Source organism: Lutra lutra, chromosome 3 (assembly GCF_902655055.1).
Source record: "Lutra lutra chromosome 3, mLutLut1.2, whole genome shotgun sequence".
Classification (NCBI taxonomy): domain Eukaryota; kingdom Metazoa; phylum Chordata; class Mammalia; order Carnivora; family Mustelidae; genus Lutra; species Lutra lutra.
Genome location: NC_062280.1, coordinates 41,080,101 through 41,105,545, shown reverse-complemented (window position 1 = coordinate 41,105,545; position 25,445 = coordinate 41,080,101). Strand labels below are relative to the sequence as shown.

General features: G+C 47.8%; 2 protein-coding genes across 4 annotated transcripts in view; one reads left to right on the top strand and one right to left on the bottom strand.

Annotated features, from left to right (window-relative positions):
• Positions 1-659: 659 nt before the first annotated feature.
• The window catches only part of NEU2 (neuraminidase 2), a 75,563-nt gene continuing 50,777 nt past the window's right edge, over positions 660-25,445 (bottom strand). For 2 of the 3 annotated variants that reach the window (XM_047721386.1, XM_047721383.1), the window contains exons 2-3: positions 7,974-8,178; positions 660-6,663 (exon numbers count right to left, since the gene is read on the bottom strand). In XM_047721386.1, the coding sequence (XP_047577342.1) occupies positions 5,725-6,663; positions 7,974-8,174 (1,140 nt within the window). In that variant the 5' untranslated portion in view covers positions 8,175-8,178 and the 3' untranslated portion in view covers positions 660-5,724. Of the gene's footprint in view, positions 6,664-7,973; positions 8,179-13,002; positions 13,148-25,445 lie in introns of those variants that run through there. The other variant, XM_047721385.1, reaches the window with a different exon arrangement.
• The window catches only part of NGEF (neuronal guanine nucleotide exchange factor), a 100,446-nt gene continuing 98,820 nt past the window's right edge, over positions 23,820-25,445 (top strand). Inside the window, exon 1 of the mRNA XM_047721381.1 lies at positions 23,820-23,943. The gene's annotated coding sequence lies outside the window, so the exon portion shown is untranslated. The remainder of the gene's footprint in view (positions 23,944-25,445) is intronic.

The following is a 25,445-nucleotide window of genomic DNA, read 5'->3' as shown; positions in this document are numbered from 1 at the left end:
TGTGTTCCCTCTCTTGCTGTCTCTCTCTGTCAAATAAATAAATGAAATCTTGAAAGAAAGAGAGAGAGAGAAAGGAAGAAAGAAAAAAGGAAGGAAGGAAGGAGAAAAAGATCTATAAAGAAGAGTGCTACCCACGGGGGAAATAACGCGTGTCGGTAACAAGACTGAGCACCCACTGACCCAGAGCCTCCTTGGGCAGAAAGGAGGGCCTGTGTGCTCAACCAGTGACCCTTTGGGCCTGAAGAAAAAGGAAAGGGACTGACAGTGGTCTGGATTCTACCTGCTTTTGCTGGGACCCTTGAGCTGATCCAGGGCAGTGGGTGGGAGGTGAGCAGGCAAACAGGGGCCTGTGGGCAAGTCACCTGACCTCCCCCCGGCTCCTGCTCTACTCTCATCAGATGGACAATGTTAGACCAGAGAATATTCATGGAGGGCCCACCCTCTGACCTCTGTGATTCTAGAATTTTTGTATGTGTGTCTACCCCCGGTCTTTAACCTAGATTATAAACTATATAGGGAGAAAGCAGGAACTGTGGCTTATGAATTAAGGAACGAACGCATGACTTAATCAATTGTCCTAGGAGCTCAGGTATTTAAAAATTATAAAAGAAGAAAGCCATTTCAAGAAATTTTGATTCACAACGGAGGGTTGTACTTTATATTTGCAAACAACACATTCCAAGAGATTTCAAATGTTCATCTTCGATCAGTAATTCTTTTCAGGGGATTCAGTTTACAGAATAGTCACAGAGGAGGACCAAGATTTACTCACAAAGATGTTCATCTCAGTGTTTGTGTAACAGAAAAAAAGCAAAAGTAACTTCAGTTTCTAACACTCAGGAATGATTACATAACTCACGGTATGTTTCTTTGACATATTATCTTTTGCAAGAATAGAACATGGAGGCAATACTTGAGCTATAATGTCAAGTGGGGAGAAGAAGCCCCATCTCGCCTTGATTCTGCAGCATGATCTCAGCAAATTTCACAGATAAAAGACCAGAAGAAAATGTGCCTCTGGTTAGTGGGATTACGGGTGGTTTTTTTCCTTGCCTCTTTATATTTCCAAATGTTTGGCATCTATTCCGCTGAAACCCTCCCCTAAAAACAGTACAAAAATGGAACTTGAAAAACAGACACCTTGCCAAAAGTACAGTCAGCTTTCTCACCTTTTGGGCAGTGTGATTAAAGCATCACATTTAAGTACTGAATTTCTTCCTTTCTTCTTCACAGGATGGGGATTTGTGCGGGTGGCAGTGTGGTCCCAGTGCAGAAATCTCACAGCGCAGAGCAGGGGTGTGGACAGCTGAGCTCTCCTGACTCCTCTTGGCTCTGCATGAGTCTCTGCCTTCTTAGAAGGTGCCAGCTGGCAAGTCCGCAGACCAGAGCTGCCTTCTCCCCACCCTCATTGGGGAGGCCATGCCAGGCAGGGAGACCTGGCACCAAGGACTAAGGGCATAGATTCTAGAGACTGGCCAAGCAGAACTCCATGTCCCAGAACCTCATCATACAGACCCCTTTGTACTTCTTGGATGGTCAGACGGGGACAGAAGACACAACTGAGAACAGATGCAGGGGCACTGGTGAAGGCTCAGAAACCAAGTTGCTCTCCTGGCCCTGCCACTGACCTTGTGGCCTTGAGGAAGTCTTGGACCTCATGGGACCTGCTTTTACCCCCTTTCAACTAAGGAGGCTGGACTTAACAGACTTCAAGTTCACATCCATCTCTATAAGCTAACATATTCTATCTCTTGACGTGCGGGCTTACTTCTAAGAATGGACAAGTTCCAGTTACTCTATGTGGCCACTGTGTTGATCTCATTGTGCAGGGAGAGGGTCTCTCCAGAGAGGGGCAGATCTTCTCTATCAGCACCCCTGGGTTTAGCAGACCACCCTGCTTTCCCTCTCTGCAGGGCCAGGCTCTGGTCCTTCCAAGGTGACCACCTGGGACATGCCCCATGCCCTCTCCCCTCCCAGGCCTCACGAGGTGAGCGGAGGGGCTCCTGGAACTGTCAGTGTGTGAGTATGTGTGTGTCTCCATGGACACAAATTATAGTAAAAATTCAGTTTCACTAAATGTACTAAATATATCCTGGATTGGATCCTAGAACAGGAAAAGGACATTAGTAGAAACACTGGTGAAATCTGTATAGAGTCCAGAGTCTAGTTAACAGTAGTGTGCCAGTATTAATCTCCCGGTTTTGACAAATGTACCAGAGTTACATAAGATGTTAACATTAGGGAAAGCTGGGCGTAGGGTATATGGGAACACTCCATACTATCTTTGTAACTTTTCTGTAAATCTAAAATGATTCTCCCCAAAAAAGTTTATTATAAAAACTTAGATCCAGAGTTTTACAACCCAATGTAATATACTGATTTGGACATTTAACTAGCAAATCTACTATTCTGTTCAACTTTTATTTTTCATCATGGTATAGCCTATGATACGGTAAGGTATGCAAATCTTATGTGTACAGCCTATTGAATTTTCATGTATGGGTTCACCCTCCTACTAGCACCAGATCAAACAACAGAATATTTCCAAGCACCCAGAAGATTCCTTCTAGCTCTCTGTGAACAGCTCTCCTCCACCAGAAATAGCCCCTTTCCTGACTTACCATAGATTTGTTTTGCCTGTTTTTGGAACTTATATAAATGGAGTTATCAAGAAGGTAGTCTTTTGACTCTGGCTTCTTTCATTCAATATACAATGTCTGGAAAGCCATTCACGTTATTGTGTGCAATAGTGGTTCATTCTTTTATTATTCTGAAATATTCCACTGTGTGAATATTGCCCAGTTCAGATACCCATTCTATTTTCGACTGACATTTAGATAGTTTCCACTCTGGGACTCTTAGGAATGAAGTTACCAGGAACATTCTTATACGTGTCTTTGGCAGTCAAACACATTCATTTCTCTCAGGTGAGCACTGCGGAGTGGAAGAGCAGGGTCATAGAGTATTTACATATTCATTTAATAGACACTATCAAACAGCTTTCCAAAGTGGTCATACCAGTTACACTTCCTCCAGACCTGCATGAGCATTCTGGTTGCTTCCCATTCTTGCCAATACTTGCTGTTGTCTGTCTTTTTCATTGTGATCATTCTAGTGGGTATCTCATAGTTTTAATTTGCTTTTCTCTGATGACCATGTGTTTAGCAGGCTTTATGATACCCTCTTTCATGAAGTGCCTGTTCAAGACTTTTGCCCATTTTAATTAGACAGTCTTTTTTTTATTGGTTTGTAGGTATTCTTTATATATTCTGGAAGCAAGTCCTTTGTCAGATATAAGTGTTGTAAATATCTTCCTACCATCTATGGCTTTTCTTTTCACTCTCTTAGTGGCATTTTTCAATGAGTAGATCAGTTCAGCTTTAACCAAATCAACTGTTATTTTTTTTTTCATTCAAGTCAGAAGACTTGTATGTTTGTATATATTTAGAAGTAGAAGGAACTTTAGAGACCATCTGTGCCAGCAGTTCTTGATCCTTATGCTCACTAGAATAACTTGAGGAGTTTTTGAAAAAACAATACTCATCTCTGGGTGCCACCACCAGAGATTCTGAATCAGGTGGTCAGGAGTGGAGCCCAGGCATCATGATGGTGTAAAAGCTCCCCAGGGAATTCTAATGAGCAGTTAGAATCGAGACCCACTGGAACTGAGACCCACTGACCTCTGTGAACGGACAGAGTCTATGAGAATAATGTTTGGAGCTTGGCAGTGTCCAGATGTCCTATCCTATTCCCAACTCACATCAAGACCCTTAATTGATTGACTCTCCCAGGGTAGTTAGCAGAGGCCAGCTCCTGATACAATCTCCAATGGGTCTTTCTCTCTTAAAGCTCTCAGTTTGCCTGGGATAGTCCTGGCTGATGTCCATGGTCTTGGTATAATTATTAATAACATCCTCCTTTCAAAAGTGTTCTCATTTGGATCATACACTATCAGGCCTCAATACCTCTAAACCTCTTGACATTATGCTGCCCCTGGCTGACATGCCCTTGTCCTCTCTCTCTTGGCTAGGCCTCTGACCCTCTTCATAGCTAACTTGCAGGGTTTAGAAGACAGCAGGTGGCTGTCTTTCAACCCCAGCAGGGGCTTACTTTCCACCCCAGCAATAACCAGGCCCTATTTCCTTATCCTTCCAGCTGGATTTCATAAATCCCCCTGCACAGAGAGGCAGCACCCAGATAAGAGGCCAGTGCCAGGAAATACACCCAGAACAGAAGCCACATCTCCAGCTCCCCGCACTGTGACAATTCCATTTAACCACTGCTTGGCCACCTGGAGACATGGCTCAACTGCAAGAACCCATGACTATTGTCACTGATTGCTGCCACCCAACTATTAGATTGATCTAATTGGTAAGAGGGGCTTGATGGGGGCAGGGGGCAAGTCCATTCTTCCACAGGGACATAGGACAAAGGCCCCTGAAGACCCCAGAGATCAGAGATATGTCAGCCCCCTCTGCCCAGGACTCCCCTCTCAGGTTATCACCCTCATGACAACTGGGGAGTGGCCTTCTCCCTGCTCTTTCTATATGGCAAGGACTACACAGGCACAGGATGCTCATCACTCTTTCTTCACCTCCACGTGGTGGCATCCTTGTCATCACAAAGACTGGATGCCCCAGAGCAGCTCTGTGCCACAGACACACATCCAACAGCCCAGACCCTCCTATCCCCTTCATTCTTCTGAAATCTGAATTTCATTCCTACCTTTGGCCACATCACCTGTACCAGAATCATTTCTGATGCCTTTAGTGGATTGAATGGTGGCTCTGAAAGATAAATCCATTTCCTAACCCTCAGAATCAGTGAATGTGACATGATTTAGAAAGGAGGCTTTGCAAATATCATTGAGTGCAGGATTATCCTGGGTTATCTGGGTGTGCCAGAAATCCAACGACAGGTATCTTGTAAGAGACAGAAAAGAAAACACAGGAGAAGGGGAGACAGCCACCCAAAGACAGAGGCATTAAAGGGAAGTAGGTAACCATGAGCTGAGGAATTCCTGGGGTCACCAGACACTGGAAAGGCAAGGAAGGGGTCTCCCCTAGGACCTTTGGAAGAAGTACAGCCCTGCTGACACCTTTATTTTGGACTTCCAGCCTCCAGAACTGTTGGAGAATAAATTTCTGTTGTTTTAAGCTACCAAGCTGGTATTGATTTGTTATGGCAGCTCTGGGAAACTAACGCAATGACTTAGATAACTCTAAGTTTTCCTCAACCTGCCTTACCTCCCCGCAAAGCTGTGCCCCATGCTATCTCCTCTGACGCATCCCTGAGAAAACATGTGCATGTGTGCATGCGCGTGCACGCGCGCACACACACACACACACACACACACCCCTCTGCTAATTTACATTCTTTGTCTCAGCCTTTCCCCAGGAACCCGATGAGCATCTAGAAATGGGCTGGACTCCATCATTTATCAAGACCCGCACAGAGCTGGGGCTGGCAGCAGGCAGTCTGAGCCCTGCAGGGTGACTGCTGTCCTCACCTTCCCTGTCAAGGGGCTGTGGGAAGCCAAGTTCCTTCAACTTCTGGAATGAGAACTGAATCCCTTCAAAGGACTGAAACATCAAAGGAGGAAAAGGGCCAGCAGGAAGCGTCTGCACGCGCTCTATGAAGAGAACAAAGAGCTGGTCTCCAGAGCCCAGAGGGGCCACCGTGGGCCTCTCCGTCTGGAGCCCTTCCTGGACTGCACCCTCTGGCTCACTGAGACAAAAATTCTCCCGGGAAGGCTTGTTTCAGGGTGAACATGAGGAAGATGACCTCTTCGTAATCTGCTGATTCATACAGACACCCAAACTGGGGTGACCCATCGGGGCCACTACCCATGCTCTGGAGGTCTGAGTAAGCGCAGCTGCCCTTTGTCAGGAGAGCGGGCTCCGACCAGGTGTCGGGACCTGGGAGTCCCTTGTGGAGGTACACACCCAGGTCAGCTCTCTGCTGCGGGTTGGTCGGGTGAGTGTAGAGCAGCCATTTGTCTGAGGCTCCTGAGCCTGCATGGGGGTTGGGAAAACTGACGATGCTCCCATGGCAGCCATGGGGAGGCTCCACAAGCTTCTTCACAGGTTGGGCCTCCTTGAAGTCGAGCCCCTCATTGGTACTCTCGGCCTGGACCCTGGCTCCGAGCGGGCTTCTGGCATTCAGATACACCACCCTCTGGTTTGCACCCCCAACTTCAGCCACTTGGCACTCTAGGGTGTCCTGGGCCACAAAGTTCCCTCTTATCCATGAGTGCCCATGGTCATGGCTGATGAAGCAGAAGGCAAAAGGGGAAGGCCTCTGGAGGGAGTGAAGGATTCGGTAAGCATAGGCAGGCACCACCAGACTCCGGGTGTCGTTCTGCAACTGCAGACAGTGCCCTGGACCCACCGCAAAAGTGGCCCATTCCTTGTGGGCTGCACCGATGGCGGGGTCAGTGAGGTCTCTGGCAGGGCTCCAGGACTGCCCATGGTCCATGCTGGTGACCTGGCACAGCCGTGTCATGTTGACCCTGGTGTGGAGCTGATGGTACTCGGACACCTGCCCGGGGATGGCAATGAAGAAGAGGAAGAGGGTTCCTATCTTCTCATCATACAAGGGACTTGGGTTCATGGACCGGTGGCCCTCCAGCTGGGCTTCAGCCACAACTTCCTGAGCGTGCCACTGAATGTGAGGGGACAGAAAGGAGGAGAACAACTTTGAAATGGTCGATGCCAGTGCCATGGCCAAGAACTGCAGTGTAGGGGGAAAGTGGTGTATCTCAGAGGGTAAAAATCAAAGGTCACTGAAAAGAGCTCTCCAGACAGCACTCATTCATCTGCACAACGCCTTCACTGAGCAGCAGGAGCCAGGTTCCCCCTCACTCCCTCTATGGCAGTGCCCTCTTCATTTGAAGAGCAACACAAATTACAGGGCATCTGCCGTGGGCTAGACCCCAGTGTGCAAAGATGATTCAGACATGAGCCATTCCCAGCTTCATGCCTCAACCTACCAGCCCAGTCCAGCTTTGCATTCTTGACAAATAAAGCCCTGGAGTAATTACAACTGTTTCACCAGTGCAGGGCAGAAGAAGACAATCACTTCCTGTTTCTACACATCAGAGTCTATTAATGCAGCCAGGGAAGGGCAGCACCATAGCACCAAAGACTCACACTGAGCTTCCACAGTCCCTGAGTCTGAGTCATATACACTGAGGCTCTGTAGTCTATCTCCATCCATTAACAGCTCTCTACCAATGGATGATCCTAGGGGTAGGTAACTGTGCTGAGTGCATGATGTCTGTTGTCTCATCTCATGCTAACCCCTAACTCCTGGGGGACAGGTGTTACTAATTCCATCTCATGCCTGGAGAATGAGAGGCTTAGATGGGGTTGATAAGTTGCCCAACACTCTACCCTGGTAAGTGCTGGAACCAGGACTTGACCCCAAGTCCATCTGCTTCAAACCCCATGCTCTGGATAGCTACTGTATAATAATGACCACAAGGTAATGATAATAATAACATTAATCCCTTCAAATGTGATAAGCCAGACTTGGATGTCTTCATCAAAATTAACTACTTGGTCTGCATGCTGGAAACTCAAGACACAATCACTCTGACCTTCACCCTGCTCCCCAGGTTAATTTTACTAAAAGGATACAATCCCCCCTTCCCCAGTTAGGTAATACTAAACTCCCCTCCCTTAGGTTTCCAGGGATATAGGAAGTTTTCCAAACATTAGTTTCCTGGTTGACTTGTCCCTTCATGCAATAAAGCAGATGTCGCCATGACAACTGGACTTGTTCACAGTGATCCCATGTGAAATCTAGGTGATCACCTGGGGACACTTTCTCTGCGTGATCCCTGATAGGTCTCTGGGTCCCTCTTGGGATTCAGTGTATCTCATCCCTCTGTTCTCCAGGCCTCAGCCATTTAAGGATGGAATGGTCCCTGTACTACTCCCAGGAGCACTTGTAGCCCCACCCTACCTTACCTGGACATGGTGGGTGGATGCATCATAGCTTCCTCTTCGAAGGACAATCAGCTCTGCGTGCTCATCCTTCTTGCTCATCCGCTTTTCCACAAAGGCCAGTAGTGTCTTGTGCTGAGGCAGGTAGAGCAGAGCCGGAATTCTGTAGGCATGGGTTCCGGACTGAAACATTCTCTCTTTCTGCAGGACAGGGAAGGATGCCATGGGGCTTGGGGGTGGGCACAGGATAAGAACATGAGTCTCTTGCAGTCACATCCTGGCATGGGGCCACAGCCATCCTCCCAGGCAGGGGCTGCTCACCCCATGGGCAAGCCACCCAGCATTGGGGTGGCCTGTCTTCTTGCTGCATGGGGTTCACCCCCTGTGATTACATTCCAAGAGCCTGTCTACCAATTGTGTGCACACCTCCCAGGGATTCTGGCAGAAATCTGTCCATGAGATATCAGAGAGAAGGTATTTGGAAAGGAGTATTTTGTGCTGTATTCTTATTATAAGTTAACAAACTTTCTTACGACAGATTTGCGATAACCTTCAACTGCTTTTTCTCAACCCAAGTCATCAATCAAATGCTTAAACTTGGGTAGGAAAGGAGTGCTTGCTGAGCAGTGCTCTGCTGTTGTCCAGCTGCCATAAAATGACACATGAGAGGGTTTGGTTTTTGTTTTGTTTTATTTTTTTATAATCTCAGAGCCCTAGAAAGTTGCCTTAGAAAAAGAAAAAAAGGTGGGGGAAAAAAAGCCTTGATTCTCAAGGCTCTCCTCCCCAGGCTGCTTGGAGCTAAGGCCCAGCTGCACCCACCCTGTGGGCTCCATCCCTGGGGCAGTGAGGGGACATTGGGGATGGAAGAGAGGAACTCCTCGCAGCTCATGTGGGCTGGGAGGGTCTTCCCGACATGTAAGAAAATAAAAAGGGCACCTGGGTGGCTCAGCTGGCTAAGCAACTGCCTTCAGCTCAGGTCAGGATCCCAGAGTCCCGGGATCAAGTCCTGCATGGAGCTCCCAGCTCCACGGGGAGTCTGCTTCTCCCTCTGACCTTCTCGACTCTCACGCTCTCTCTCACTGCATCTCTCTCAAATAAATAAATAAAATCTTAAAAAAAAAAAAAAAGAAAAAGAAAAAAGAAATATTTGACCAACAAGGGCAGAGAGAACTGGAGAAGACTTGGGAACTGTGGATGACAGTGGTCTCCGTGCTGGGCCACCTGGTTCCCACTTCAGGGAGTGCTAGCTGCACACGAGGAGGGACAGGACTGCCATCTGAAAAGCACCAAGACTCTGGTTCTCTTGTCCTACCTGGGATACTCTCCAGGGCTGGCCCAGCTCCAGAGCTCCTGTGGGCTCAGCTGAGGTTTCCCAGAGACCCCCTCTGCCCACTCCTACCACCCTCTGCTCCCTTCCATGGAGCTGACCCCAGGGCACACCACCATCAATCTCCTGTCCTGGTTCCCGACCCCGGTTCCTGGGGACCCCCGCCTGCAACACGCTTTCAGGGAGGGGAAGTGGGAAGTGGAGTGAGCAGTAAGAACCACACCGCTCCTCTGTATCCCATTCCTCCTTCTTGCATCTCTTCCTACCATGGATATGTATTACCTACCTAAAACTTAATTTAACATTTTGGAGACATTGTGCAATCTATCAGTATTCTATGCAATCCATAATGAGTATTATTGTTAGGCCAATCTGACAAAATACAGCTAAGAAGGGCTGCACAGGGTAAAAATGTGTGATTGCCTCAATGTAAGTGGAGGAACTAAGTCTTCGTGGCAAGATCTGGACCCGCTAGCTGGACTCCAAGAACGCAGAGGTTAGCGGACATAAGGGCAGCGAGGTTGAAATTTTGTTATGAAATGAAGATGGGAAAGAATTAAGTATGATTAAAAATAAAAATGAAATGGGGGAAGAGGCCGTTTAACAGTGTTCCCTAGAAAACGGTTTAAGGGTTTATTTAAGCTCATGGGTATTTATCTAGGAGTGGAGTTCCTGGGTCACATGGTACTTCCAAGTTTAACTTTTTGAGCTGCTGCTAGACTTGTTTTCTCCATCAGTGGCAACATGTTACATTCTTGCCAGCCCCGTAGTAGAAAGGTTCCAATCTCTCAGTGACAGCACTGCCTGCTGTGTCTTTTTGGTAACAACCATCCTACCAGGTGTCAAGTGCTATCTCAGTGGGGTTTTGACTTGCATTTCCAGATGACTAACGCTGGCAGTGGAAGGCGGATGTTAGCCTGGAGGCAATGGGAAGGTCTCACATTTGTTTAGGCAAGGGAGTGATGTAACCTGATTTATTTTTTTAGGAAGTCCCTCTTCTGGCTCCAGGGAAGTAGTGGGGGGCGGGGGGGGGGGGGCAGCAAAGACAGAATAATTGAAAGAGGACCCAGGCTCTTAGAAATGAGGAAACAAGGGGGCACCTGGGTGGCTCTGTGAGTTAAAGCCTCTGCCTCTGTCATGATCCCAGGGTCTTGGGAGGGTTCTGGGAGGGTCCTGGGAGGGTCCTGGAATCGAGGCCTGCGTGGTCGTGGTTGGGCTCTCTTCTCAGCGGAGAGCCTGCTTCCCCCATCTCTCTCTGCCTGCCTCTTTGCCTACTTGTGGTCTCTCTCTCTGTGTGTCAAATAAATAAATAAAATCTTTAAAAAAAAAAAAAAAGAAGGAAAGAAAGCAATGGGGAAACAGGGGAGCCTGGGTGGCTCAGTGGGTTAAAGCCTCTGCCTTCGGCTCAGATCATGATCCCAGCGTCCTGGGATCGAGCCCCGCACCTGGGATCAAGCCCCGCATCGGGCTCTCTGCTCCCCGGGGAGCCTGCTTCCTCCTCTCTGTCTGCCTGCCTCTCTTCCTACTTGTGATCTCTGTTTGTCAAATAAATAAATAAAATCTTAAAAAAAAAAAAAAGAAATGGGGAAACAGCAAAATTAATTGAATGTGGAGGGCAAATTAGGGAGGAGCTGGGAATGCCCAGTTTAAAGGATTCTTTCTGAATTGATTTCTCGAGCGTCTGTGGCTGGTCTCCAGATCCTTTCCCGAAATGCTGCTCTCCTCTGGGGTGCAGGCAAACGTGGTCATTCATACAGCAAATGTTTATTACGTTCCTTCCTTGTGCCCTGCCTTGTTCTAGATAGTCAGGATGCTTTGTAAATAAATGAAAGATCCCTGGACTTGGGGAGTTTGTATTCTAGTTAAGTTTATGGTCACATACCAAACAGTGCTCACTAGGACCAGGACCTGTCTGAGCGCTTGACAGGGACAGTCTTATCTGACCTCGAAAATGCCCTGCCCTCTGAAAACACGTGGGGCTGAGAGCCGGGGCCCTGGGGAAGAGAGGCCGGCACGCAGGGGGAGGCCATGGACACGTGCTAACCCAGTCCCACACACGCTGCTTGTCTAAGTATTTGTCACACGTGTATGCAGAGCGAACACGGGCACAGGAGGGCAGGTGCGGAGGAAGAGGAACCCCTATGTGAGCTCGAGGGCTCCTCTCTAATCTCAGCAACTTAGCACCAGCCCAGACTGGGCCGCCAGGTGACAACACCGTCCCTGACTGTCTTCGTGATCATCACAACCAACACTTACATGGCCTTTATGAAGGGCCAGCCCTCTTCTACTGTATCTCTAAAGGTTTTTTGTAAATTGCATTCATACATTTTGATGTTTATAATACAAATTACAAATACACATTCATTTAATATCCACGACACCCCCACGAAACAGGCACTGTTTTTAGCCCATGGTACCGATGAGGCAACTGAGTTCACGAACCCTTATGTATCAGAGCTGGGACTCAAGGCGCCTTCTATCTCCCTGCGGTACTGGCTCTGGGACGAGTTCTGGGAAATGCCATCTTCCCGCCCTTGTTACATTTCTGGTAGCCCTTGAGCACCTCGTGCAGGTGGCTGCTCCATCTGCACCCAGGCCCGCCAGCCACCGTGGCAGTGGCTTGAGACCAACACAGGAAGAAAACTGAATTAGGAGTCCAAAAATCAGATTCTAGTCCCAGGTCCCCTCTTTATGTGTCTTCAGGCAGGAACCCACATCCCTAGTTTCCATCTCCCCACCAAGCAAGCAGGGAGCTGTAGGGGGTGACCGTGCAGGCACCTGTCTCCAGTGTGGGGTGACCCCTTGGGGGAGGGGTGGGCAGGGGCCTCAGTGCAAGCCCACCTTGGGTGCCAGCATCCAGGTGGTCTCCGGGGTGACACTGTCAGGTTGAACTGTGAGAGGCCACCCTTATGTAGGTCAAAAATGGCTGAATAGCCACAGCTTCAGACGGTCCCCCTCAGGCGACAAGCAGCTGGTCTTATGGGGCTCAGGCCCAGAGCAAAGTGTTTTCCGCAAGGAAGCTCACTTCTCCCGCCCCAGTGCATGAGGCTGGCTGGCATGCTGCCATCTCAGATGTATGGAAACTGAGAAGTAGGTCAGGGAGGCAGGAGGTGACCGCCTTGAGTGGATGGTGGAAATGGGTTGGTGTGAGCCCAGAGCTGCCAGATTCCAGAACCCCCACCCCTCACCACTGGGCTCTCCTGTTGTAGGACCCACAGCTGAGACTCAGATCGGAAAGGAGGGGAAGAGGCACACCTGGCAGTTTTCTGAGAGAACTAGCCCTTGCTCTTGGGGTTAGTTTTAGGTGGAACATTGGCCTGTAGGGTACCATGTTGAAATGCCACCTCTCCAAAGAGCGGCCAAGCAAGCATGCAAGCCTGAAGCTTAGCCAGCTTCTTTTCCCAGGAAAACCCTATTTCCAATGGGCTCAATCACTCAGTTTGTGGCCAGGGCTTTGCGGGGATTGCTACCCCAGGGTGAGAGGAGCTATCTTGATCCCCCTACCAGTATAGGACCACGGACCCACCTCCGGGAAGTTCAGACCAGCAATAACGTGAGAGCAGAATGAGCATTTTTCCTGAGCTGACCGACCGGAACCTTCTCCACATCTCTCCCCATCTGGCAGGTACTCTGGGCACCCCAAGAAAAGACTGGGTGCCCTGTCACCCTTTTTAGAACCACGAAGTCTAAGACATTCCCAATATCTCCCCATCGCTTCATAATTACCTTGTACAGAAGAGCTCTTGTTAACGAAGGGACAAGCTGGTCAATTCCAGCTTGACGAAGAAGTTCGTCACGGAGCGTGTTCCCAGTGGGATCCTGGCACCCGGGGCAGGGGGTGGGGAGTCAGGGTTCGTGGCAGAGGCATGGGAACCTGCCACTTCCTGACGGCGCACGGGAGAAGAATGAGGCACAAACAAGTCAGCTGCAAGAGGCTGCTGCCCTGAACAACTCCTCAGTCCCTTAGATATTAGACGGTAATCAACAGAAGAGCGAAGAAGGCTAAGCATTAATCATATGCTTGTAGATAAACAAGAAGGAAGGCAAAATACGCCTGGTCAAGCAGTATGAAGTTTATAGTTGAGCAAGCACATTCAAAGGACTTATCTAATTAGCTACAGGTGCTCTGGAGGGGGTAGATTATGGAAACATGAAGCAGGCGGGGTTCCGCCCTGAGCGAGAGGGGCATCCCCAGCTGCTCGGCTTCAAGGCCGTATATCATCCTCTCCCCTAGAGGCCTGTTGCCAGTCTGTGTTTTTCTTGAGGCTCTATCTAAACATGCTTGGTATAACTAGTAAAATTTCCCATGGGTTATATTATAAGTAATACATTGTTCTGAGGGACAGTTACAGGAATCCAGCTTCTGGAAGAACAGTGGGGCTCCTGCATTCTTCTGGGCTAGCCTTGGGTCCCAGGGCCCTCCTCCATCACTCCAGCGTCTAAATACCTCTCAGGGGGGCCCTGAATTCCTCCACTCACTCATTTGCCAATGTGCTCCAGGGTGAGGCCGGTGTACAAGCCCAGCCTTGGCTCAGTTAGGATGCTGGTACTCATTAACCGGGAGGAAGTCCGTCCAGCTCTCTGTACAGTCATAGTGAATCAGAATGAGCCATGGGCAGCCTGAGTCAAGCCTGCTTCTCAAATGATGCAGCGAGCAAAAGATGTGCAGGGCAGGGAACAAGATTCCAGGGGCCTGGGACAATCCAGAAGTGGAGGGAGGGTGGGAGGGCAAGGGCGAGAGCCATGCCGGGCTCAGCTCCTTTGCTGGCTCTGCCGGGACCAGCTGGGAAAGGAGGACCACTCTCTTGATCTCTTAGACCCCAATTTCCTCCTCTGAAAAAAATGGGAGAAAAAATATCACAGTAGACTCCAAGCTTCAGGAGAGCAGAGACCCTCCGTCTCATCTGCTCCTACAACCAGTATCAAAAGCGGTTTCTGGTGCCTCACTGGCGCTCCATCAGTGCTCAACAATTGAGTGAATGGGTAAGGCTGCCTTTTTAGGCAGAAGCAATGCCGTGAAGATCACACAAGATAATCCCATAGAAATCTCTCAACTCAGCCTCTGGCAAGTGGCAGGGACTCACTAGACGCTCGTACCTGGCAAAGAGCCCTTTTCTTCTGCACTTACCAGAACCAGACCTAAGGCTCCATTAGGCTAGAGTTCGTTCCTAGGTGGATAAGACACTGGCTGGCACACAGCCAGAAAATACAGAGCTTCCTTGACTTTTGGTGGGGTTATATCCTGACAAACACATCATAGGTTGAAAATATCATAAGTTGAAAAGGCATTTAATACCTCTAACCTACTGAACATTGTAGCTGGGCCTAGCCCACCTTGTATGTACTCTGAACACTGGCATTAGCCTTCAGGTTGGGCTAATCATCTAACACAAAACCTATTTTATAATAAACGGTTGATTATCTCATGGGATGAACCAAATACTGTGCTGAAAGTGACAGACAGAATGGCTGTTGGGACGCGGAAGGGTTGTCTGTGTATCAGGTGTTGACCCTGGGAGCTGCTGCTGATCCCAAGAGAGGACAGACTGAGCAGCGCTAGCCTGGGACAAGATCCAAATTCCCAAGTCCAAAGATGGTTTTTACTGAATGTGTACTGCTCTCACACCCTCTTAATGCTGAAAAATCCCAAGTTGAACAACGGGATTCATTGGGGACCCCCCCCCATGTCACCGCAGTCCACCATCAGACAGTGTGGGTGAAGCTAAATGAGCTGGAAAGATCAAAAGGCAGTCCGATTCAGCTGAAAGTGCCCTTCCTGTCATCGTCCAAGACCACGGAGTGAGGGAGGCCTTACTCAACCGTTCCTTTTCCCTCATCTGGACAAAGTCCTTTCAAAGGACCTTCAGCTCCAGACTGATCAGATCCGGTAGCTAAGAGGCAGGTATAGATGCGCCTTGGCACCTCTGTCCCCGGGGTCTCTCTGGGTCCTCCCAGTGCAGTGTTCCCTGGATGGTTGGTTCTAGGTTCCCTGTCCTGCTCTGGTCTAGAGCCCTCTCACTGTTCTCAGAGAGACGGTCACAGTCAGCCCTTGACAGACTTTTCTCTGAAAGCCCCACCAGAAGGCCAGCCCACGTGAAAGGCCCGGTTAACCCAGCCCCCCAGCTCTAACCCACACCCCCTGGTGGGAGGTTTGGGAATTACCTTGAAGCTGATACCTTGACTAAACTCTTCCTGTCTTCTAGCTAACTCACTGGGTCACAGAAAAGGTTTCCAAAAGCGGGTCTCCTAGGGCCCCCTGAGTGGCACAGTTGTTTAGGTGTCCAACTCGGTGTTGGCTCCATTGGGGGAGGTGTCTGAGGGTCATGAGACTGAGCCCCGCATGAGGCTCCAAACTCCATGTGAAGTTTGCTCAAGACTCTCCCTCTCCCTCTGTCCCATCCCCTAGCTCTTGTGTGCACTTGCTATCTCTCTCTCTCAAATAAATAAATAAATCTTTTAAAAAAATAAAGTGAGTTAAGTGTAGCGGTAGTGGCTGGTTAAAGAAATTGTGAGCCATCCATAAAATGGGATATTAGGCACCAATTAATTAAAATCACGTTTCAAAGATTAGATAATATGCAAGAAAATGCTGGGATGGTTTGAAGTTTAGAAAGCAGGATACATGATGGTACACAAGGTAGGATCCCACTTTTGTAAATGTGTATATTATACACTCAAAAATCTATATAAAAATCGGGGCACCTGGGTGGCTCAGTTGGTTGAGTGGCTGCCTTCGGTTCAGGTAATGATCCTGGAGTACCAGGATTGAGTCCCGCATTGGGCTCCCAGCTCCACGGGGAGTCTGCTTCTCCTCTCTCATGCTCTCTTTCACTGTCTCTCTCTCTCAAATTAAAACAAACAAACAAACAAAAAAAAACTACATAAAAATAAACAAAAATTAGGGACATCAGGGTGGTTCAGTTGGTTAAGTAACTGCATTTGGCTCAGGTTATGATCCTGAGGTCCTGGGGTCGAGCCCCCCCATCAGGCTCCCTGCTCCTCGGGGAAACTGCCTCTCCCTTTCTCTCTGCCTGACCCTCCCCCTTCTTGTGTTCTCTCTCTGTGTCAAATAAATAAATAAAATCTTTTTAAAAAATAAAAAATTAAAATTAAAAATTAAAAAATAAACAAAAATTATATCAAAATATGCATTGCTACACCCCCAAAACTTAGCACAGTGTATGGAACAAAATTAATTAATTTTAATTAATTTAATTTTATTATTCTTTTTTAGAGAGAGAGCATGCAAGGTGGGGGTTGGGCAGAGGGAGAGGGAGAAAGAAAATCCTAGGCAGGTTCCATGCTCAGTGCAGAGCCCTGTGCAGGACTCGATCTCACAACCCTGTGATTGACCTGAGCTGAAACCAAGAGTCCAACACTTAACCAACTGAGTCACCCAAGTGCCTCAGGAGAGAGAAAAATATTTTAGTGTTTATTTACTTATTCGGGGGAGGGAGGGCAGAGGGAGAGAGAGTCCCAAGCAGACTCGGTGCTGAGCAAGGAGCCTGACTCAGGGGCTCTAACCCACCACCCCGAGATTAGGACCTGAGTGGAAACCAAGAGGCAGAGGCTCAGCTGACTAAGGCACCCAGGTGCCCCAGGGAGAGAGAATCTTAAGCAGACTCCACACTGATTGCAAAGCCCAGTGCAGGGCTCAGCCTCATGTCCCTGAGATCACCACCTGAGCTGAAACCAAGAGTCTGAAGCTTAACCACGGATTGTGCCACCCAGACCCCCCAATTTTAATTAATTTTAACTAGTGTGATTACAAGTGATATTTACTGACTTCTTTGTATTTCTTCTAGGTGCACATGAATATTATTAGTTTAAAAGGTATTATTTTAAAAATAATGGTAAGTAATACAATGAAAGGCCTTAAAATGTGACTTAAGGGTACCTATTAACTCTATCCTGACCAGATCACTGAAATACAGGGAAATATGGTTTCAATAGGGCCTAAAAAGCTTATAGAAGTGGTATTGAGTCAGCATGCAAATTTAACTTATATTTGACTCCAAGGGATCCATTGGTTAACTCTTCAGAAATACTCACTGAATATCCATACTAACTTGGGGAGGAGATGGAGAGAGATCATAGATGAGTTCCCAGAACTCCAAGAGCTGATTATTTCCATGGGGTTGGGCGGCGGGGGGAAGACAAGCACATGAGCTACAGAGGCCAGAGAAGGCAGACATAGTGTCCAAATGACCAAATTTAAAGTTGTGTCTAGTTAAGCATTTTTTTTGGAAAGATTTTATTTTTAGGAAATCGCTACACCCAACATGGGGCTCAAAATCACGACCTGAAGACCAAGGATTGCGCACTCTACTGACTGAGCCAGCCAGGCACCCCTGTCGCTAAGTTTTTTTTTTAATGCAACATTTTTTTTTCTACGTTTTTATTTAGTTCTTCTTCGAAACTACTTTTTTAAAAAATTATTTTCCGGGCGCCTGGGTGGCTCAGTGGATTAAGCTGCTGCCTTCGGCTCAGGTCATGATCTCAGGGTCCTGGGATCGAGTCCCGCATCGGGCTCTCTGCTTAGCAGGGTGCCTGCTTCTCTCTCTCTGCCTGCCTCTCCGTCTACTTGTGATCTCTCTCTGTCAAATAAATAAATAAAATCTTTAAAAAAAAATTATTTTCCTCGGCCCTAAAAACAAATGAGCTATCAAGCCATGAAAAGACATGGTGCATAGTACTAAGTGAAAGGAACCAAACTGAAAAGCTCCATACTATATGATTCCAATTCTATGACATTCTGGAAAAGGCAGAACAATGAAGAATAGTACAAAGATCAGCAGTTGCCAGGGGTTATAGAGGTGGGGTGAGCAAGAAGGGGAAGCATAAATGATTTTTAGTACAGTGAAAATACTCTGTAATATACCATAATAATGGATATATCATTATATCTTTACCCAAACCCACCAGGAGTGACCCTCCCATGTAAATTATGGACTTTGGATGATAATGATCTATCGATGAAGGTTTTTTGTTTTTGTTTTTTGTAACAAGCGTCACACTCTGGTGGGAGATGTTGATAGTGGGGGAGGCTGTGCATGGGTTGGGGCAGGGAGTAAATGATAAACCTCTGTACCTTCCTCTCAGTTTTGTTATGAATCTAAAACGCTCTAAAAAATAAAGTGTTAATTTTAAAACTTAGTTTCCTATTCTTGTTTCATATATTTTACTACTTTACCTCTTTAAGCACTGGAAACACTTATTTTTTAAATGTCTTTCTATATTATCCTATTGTTTCTATCTCCTCATATGTCAACTCTCCCATTTTTGCAGGATGCTTTTCTTCATGTTGGACTTCCTCAAATGTTTTGATTGTAATACTAATGTTTTAATCATTTACATTCATGTATATCCTTCATATTTGTCTTCCCCAAATGTTTTATAATTTTTGTGTGTGAGCTCATCCTCATTGGAATAAACTTTAGGGTTTGGTGGTAGAGATGCCCTGAGTAGTGCCCCAGATGGTGGACTCCCCCATAGTTGTTTCTACCTCAATCTTAAAAGTCCACAGTGTAAGGGCCTGGTTGGCCAGAGGGAGCCATTTTGTTGCGGTGAACTTGTATTGACCCTGCCCCTCCCAGAGGAATTTGCTTGCAAAGCCTAGATACAAGGGTGGGGCAGGCCGGATGAGGACATCCAATCAGTGGGGTGAGCATATATCCACTAGGGTGAATTGAAATTCAATTGGCCACCCGTGTGTTACCTAGCAGTTTTTTTTCTGTGTGTGGCAGACTTAGCATGACTGTGTAGTTTTCTCTGTATTGCAATCTCATTGGCCACCTGTGTATAGCCCGGCTAAACTACCTCTATAAAAGTTAGGCTGGGAGGGGTCGCCTCTTTGCAAGAGACGGCCCTGACCGGTCAGTTTGATTCTCGATGCTTGGCGTGAAATAAAGCTTTGCTTGACCTTCGCTTTGTATCAGTCTTGCTCCTTTGATTACGGACCCTAACACACAGTTTCTCAAATTTTTCCCTCAATTTCTATCTTAGAGTTTCTGTGCTTCCTGAGCAGCAAATTTTGGAGCCCATGTACAAACTCAGCTTGTTCTCTATTTTCTTACTGGTGATTCTGCTTCTGCCCATTGCCTGGAACACTTGTTTCACTTCTGAGCCTTTTAATTCCTCTCCAAACTTCCTGCTGTGTTCAGGTCCAAAGTTTTTATTCTTGTTGCCCCATTGCTGTGAACTTAAAACAAACTTATCCTCTGGCCATGTGTGTATAATCCCTAATAAACTAGCTCACCAGGGTAGATATAGAATTATGGCATCCTGGAGATTTTCCTGTCTTCTTTTGAGATCAAATATATATATATTAGGTGATATATGTAACATATTTTTTCAGCATTTCTCTGTGTTCTGGAAGTTTCATGTGACCTTGGGCAAGCTAATGAACCTCTCTATACCGTGTTCTTTCATCATAAGACCATAGTAATGATTAAACAAGCTAATCCGTGAAAAGTGCTTAGAACTAATCCTGGCCCAAAGGTGGGCCATAGATATAGACAGATAGATACCATAAATACCATGGTAATTATTCATGCTTCCACTCAGTTCTTTTTCTTGATCAGACCTTTATATATTTCAAATGTTTTGTGGCTCACTCGGTTAAGTGTCCAACTCTTTATCTCACCTCAGGTCTTGATCTCAGGGTCATGAGTTCAACCCCCACATTGAGATCCATGCTGTGCATGGAGCCAACTTAAAAAAAAAAAAATCAAATGTATTTTTTTAAAAACCACTATAATTTTTCTTAAATTTAAAACAATGAAATTCTTCTCCTCTCCCCACTCCCAGTAGCAAGCTTAACACAGGAAGTTATCAGATAATCTTAAAAGAAATTCTCTTGTAGGAGTTAAACTTACTACACTTTAATATTCAATTCCAATGCACATTTATAATTGTCACTTTAAAATGCTTGTGTTATTATTAAGTCCATTAGTGAACTATCAAAAATGATCATCCAGAAAACATCACAAAAGCTTCTGGTCAAGGAAATCCCAGGTCTTGAAAGGGATTTCTTTGTGTCTTTTTCTTTTTTTTTAAAGATTTTATTTATTTATCTGACAGAGAGAGATCACAAGTAGGCAGAGAGGCAGGCAGAGAGAGAGGAAGGGAAGCAGGCTCCCTGCTGAGCAGAGAGCCCGATGTGGGGCTCAATCCCAGGACCCTGAGAGCATGACCTGAGCCCAAGGCAGAGGCTTAACCCACTGAGCCACCCAGGCACCTTGATTTCTCTGTGTCTTAATACATTTGGACTCCTATAACAAAATACCATAGGCTGGTGGGCTTATAAGCAACAGAAATATTTTTCTCACAGTTGGGGAGGCTGGGAAGTTCAAGATCATGGCACTGGCAGATTCACTGGGGAGAGCTCTCTACCTGGTTCATTGACGGCCATAGTGGAAGGGCAAGTCTCCTTACATAAGACTCTATAGGTCTCTCATAGGCAGAATCCTCATGACCTAATCATCTTCCACAGATCCCCTCCTCCTAATACCATCATTTTATGGGTTAGTTTTCAACATATGAATTTTGAGGGATACAAACATCCAGTCCATGACTGTCAGTATCATCCCAGAATATTCTCACAGCAGAGCAGTAGATGGTCATTAAAGAGTGTAGGACTCCAATGTGTGCAGAATTGGAAAACTATCAAGACAACACAGAACAGTGTATACATGCTGCGACCCCATCTGAGGAAAATACAGGGCTGTGTATGTGTGTATGGGCGTGTGTGCGGCCGTGTGTATGTGAGACACAGAGAGAGAGAGGTTAGGTACAGAGAGAACATTTCTAGACCAATACTCATGAAACTGTTCACAGAGGTTATATAAAATGTTTTTGAGCAAGAAAGTGACAAGATCAAGGCTGTTAGCAGACTCACGTGGCGTACTGAGTGGGATGGAGTGGGAAGGACTGGAAGCAATTGAGCCAGGAGACCTGTTCAGAGGCCGTTGTGCTAGTCAGGGTAAGAGCTGCTGGAGGGCTATTCCAAAGCAGTGAGATAGAGTGGAGGAGGAAAAAAGAAATTAGATTCACCTTTGAGATGCTCCCAAGGGCACCCCTGGCGCCTAGCACGGTATCTATACCTACCAAGTGCTTACCAAAGCTATGAAATAAATGGTCTCCCATATGGAAGATTTGACCATTCCTCTCCCAAGATATCCACTGGCCACCTCAAGGTGTAAATCCCACAGACCTCATCAACTCTCTTCAGAGCTCACTCACTCGGTCCTGGGGTCAGCAGAGGGGGTCTATAGGCAGGTATGGCTGGGGCCCACATTTCCCTTGTTTTCCTCTGGCCCTGCCCATCCAGAAGCATGGAACCTGTTCTGCTTCGCCCCTGCTCCCACTCCACCAGGCACTCCACAAGCAGTCTCCTTTACCGCAGGCACAGCTCTGAGCGGGCGCTGGGCATATGTGGCAGGAAAGGTGTCTCCAAAAAGCTTCGGGCCCACTTCCTTTGGGAACTAAGGGAAGACAAGAAAATTGCTAAAGAGGAAGGGGGAAAGAATGCCAAGAAAATCAGCTATAACCCTACACACACGCATTCATGCACACGCACACACGCGTGTCCCAGCTAACATGACACTTTGCACTCAGGGCTTGCTTAAAGTATGGGTTTTACATGAGTGCAACAAAGAAAGGAGAGTGAGCAGGAGGAAAAGGAGTTGCAGAAGTGTAACGTATGAGGACCAATTGAAGGGAAGGTGCTCCTGAAGAGCCGCTCATTCGGCAGACCCTCCCTGCAACATCTGTATCTATGGAAGCTCAATGGGGAGCCTTTGGTGATGGGGGACAAGGAGGGCAAGTGGGGATAACTGTATTTATTTTGGTATCTTCTGAGCCTAATATGGGGTCTGGCTTATAATGTCCTGCTCAAATGTTTGTTAAATGAATGAAGGGATGTTTCAATGGATGATAGGAAGGATGGTTGGTTGGTTGGTGGATGGCTGGATGGACAGATGGATGGATAGATGGATGGTTGGTTGGTTGGATGGATGGATGACAGATGAATAAAAGACTACTTCCACCTGGCTTTCAGAGGCAAAACTGAAACCAGTGTTTTGTGGCAATCAGGTGGCTGTGGTATATAGTTCTTCAGAGATGGCCCTCAGCAATCCCTACCTCCTGGCATTCATGCCTTTATGTAATCCCCTAGCTTTGAGTGTAGGCCATACCTGATGACTTTCTCCCAGCAAGTTGAAGGAACAAAAGTGATGGGCTGTTACTTTTGTGAATAGACTACAAAAGATGATGACTTCCATCTTCCTGGTGACAAGGTGTCACAGTAGAGAGGCCCATGTGGTGGCCAACAGTCAGAGAGGGGGTGAGGCGCTCAGTCCAACAGCCCACAAGGAACTGAATGATGTCAACAACCTCATAAGCATGGAAAGAGACCCTGGATTACAGCCCATGTGAGACCCTGAACAGAGAACACATCGAAGCCATGCCCCGATTCCTGACCCACAGAAACTATGAGATGGTAAATGCATGCTCTTTCAAGTTCCCACGTCTGGTCTTAATTTGTGGCCAGCAAGAGAGAGAGCCAATACAATGGCCGATTTGAGCTTATAAAAATGGGAACATTCTGGTAATTAAACTTAGCAAATAGTGGTAGTGGTTAAGAACCCAGGTTCTGATACCCATTGGCCTAGTTTGAATCCTGGGTCCCCAATATACTAGCTGTGTGACCTTGGGAAAGATGGTCAACTTCTCTGAGCCTCTGTTCCTGTATTCTTTTTTTTTTTTAATTTACTTATTTGACAGAGAGAGAGAGATCACAAGTAGGCAGAGTGGCGGGCAGAGAAGAGAGGGGGAAGCAGGCTCCCTGCTGAGCAGAGAGCCCGATGTGGGACTGGATCCCAGAACCCTGAGATCATGACCTGAGCCAAAGGCAGAGGCTTTAACCCACTGAGCCACCCAGGCGCCCCTGTTCCTGTATTCTTAAAATGGGTATAATCCTCTGCTCATAGAGATTACATAGGATTACATAAAGTGCTTAGATAAAGTACTTAGCCCAGTACCTGCCACCAAATAGAAGGTGGCTGTTAATAATAATGATCATAGTAACAGAGCAGACTCCCTCACAAAGCAGCTGGGGTCGCACACCTGCAAGTGACCAAGTTGAGGCATGATGGCAAGGTGTGAGGAGTAAATGGAGCCCTAGAGGAGCTCAAACCCATTCCCAAGTCTCAGAATCAGGGGCTGTGCGGCTGCCTGGCTGGTGCCGAAGGGCGAGGGGTCAGATGTGCTGAGGGAACAGCGGGGCTACCTTGCCCCAGGGCGTGGTAACAGCTGTTTCCAGCCTTGACCGTGGGTGGCTCCTTCACTCCTGCATGGCCTCTGGGTCAGGTGTGTGCAGCTTCCTCCTGGTCTGGCCCACAGGGCCCAGGAAGGTAAACACCCAGGCAGGAAGTGATTGTCATGGGCATGGGGCCAGCTATGGGCTGAGACGGGTCTGAAAGTCAGAAAAGCTTCCCCAGGAGCCTTTTCTGGGAGAGGACAAAGCACTGGCTGGAGGCTCCCTGGGACGGAGTGGAGGGTGCGCAGATCTTGCTGGGGACACCAGGGGAGCCCTGGACGGGACAAAGGACAGGAGAAGAGCCATCGTCCGGGGGGGCCCAACCCCCAGGAGCACCTCACAGGCAGGTGAGCAGTTTTGGTATTCTTAATAAAACAAGATGAAATAAGAGATGAAACGGGGGTTGCAGCGAGATTGGAAAGATTCCAGGTGTGTGTGTGGCGGGGAAGGAGGCCACCATGCATCCACTCATTGAGAAAGAGTCCCAAGAGAGAATTTCACTGTGGAGACCTGAGTCTAGTCGTGGCTTCACCATCTCCTGACAGGAATCAGTTTCCCCATCTGTGCTGTGGGGTAATGATCCCATCCAGGCCCCTCTCCTGTCATAATTATGGGGACCAGTGAGACTGCACCCAGGACTGGCTATGTCATTGGCAGGGCCCCATGCAAACTAAACACGTGAGGCCCTTTGTTTGAAATTGGTTAAGAATTTTAAGAAAGTAGAATTTCAAAAGTATTAAGAATGGAACAGCAGAGCGTTAAACCAAGCGAGGGGCCCTTCTGCATGTGGAGTTCTGGGTGACCATATAGGTCACCTGCCCATGGCCCGAGCCATAATGAAAACTGTGTGTGTAAACTGTGACCTGCCAAACAAACCGTGATCACTAGGTGTCACGGTCCCAATCTCCGAGTCAGGAAGCATACATTGCAGAGCTGCCCCCTCCCGCTGCCCCTGAGGCTCAGCGTCCCATCTCAAAAGCACAAAAGGCCTGCCCTCTCGGAACATTCCAGACGAGTACACCTGCCTGGCATCAAGCCAAAGCCTGGTGTGACTCACACATGGGGGACATGCTACTCGTGGATGTGGTGGGCAGGCTCTTCTTTTCTATCTTGATTTAAAACTTGGAGTGTTCGCACAGTTACCAGCAAAGCAGAAGTAGGACTTGGGACTCCTGGATTTGTGACCATTCTGTCATGTTCTGCCGATGACCCACCCAGTTTTGCCTTTTGGAAAAATGCTCAGGTTAAGTCAGTAAGACCACTGGTGGGAGTGTCCCAAGCCCGTCACACCTCTGTCCTCTGTTCTACCCAGAGTTTCTCTTCCGTGTTCACTCCCGCGCCTTCTCCGGTGCCCTTGGCCTCACACAGCCTGGTACCAGTAGGAACCAGCATCTCCATGGCTGTCTTAAGCTTTCTGGGAAATCAGACAACAGATAATCTCCGCAACCACACTCTCAACCCCACCGCTTCCTGGAGTCCAAAGTGTTGGGGCTTGCAAATCCCTCCCTTAGAGAGACCCCCACGGGAGAGGCACAGTGACAGCAAGGCAGTGGGAGGCAGGGGCCAGAGATGGAGGGAGACAATTGCTTAAAGAACTCCTCCTTTCCTGTGGGAGGCCCCTCTGGCCTCAGGGGTGCAGCCCAGGGGCCTTCCACCAGTGGACAGACCAGCCCAGAGGCTCAGAGGGGGCGAGTTCTAACAGCCCACGGCGAGTCTACCAGCTCAACTCCAAATATCGCCTACCTCAGGGCCCTTTCTCCACCTCCATGAGGGGGCGCACAGAATCCCCTCCTCGCTCCAAGGATGGTTATGGACTGTGGGACCAAGAGGCATTTTGGCGGGCTGAGCC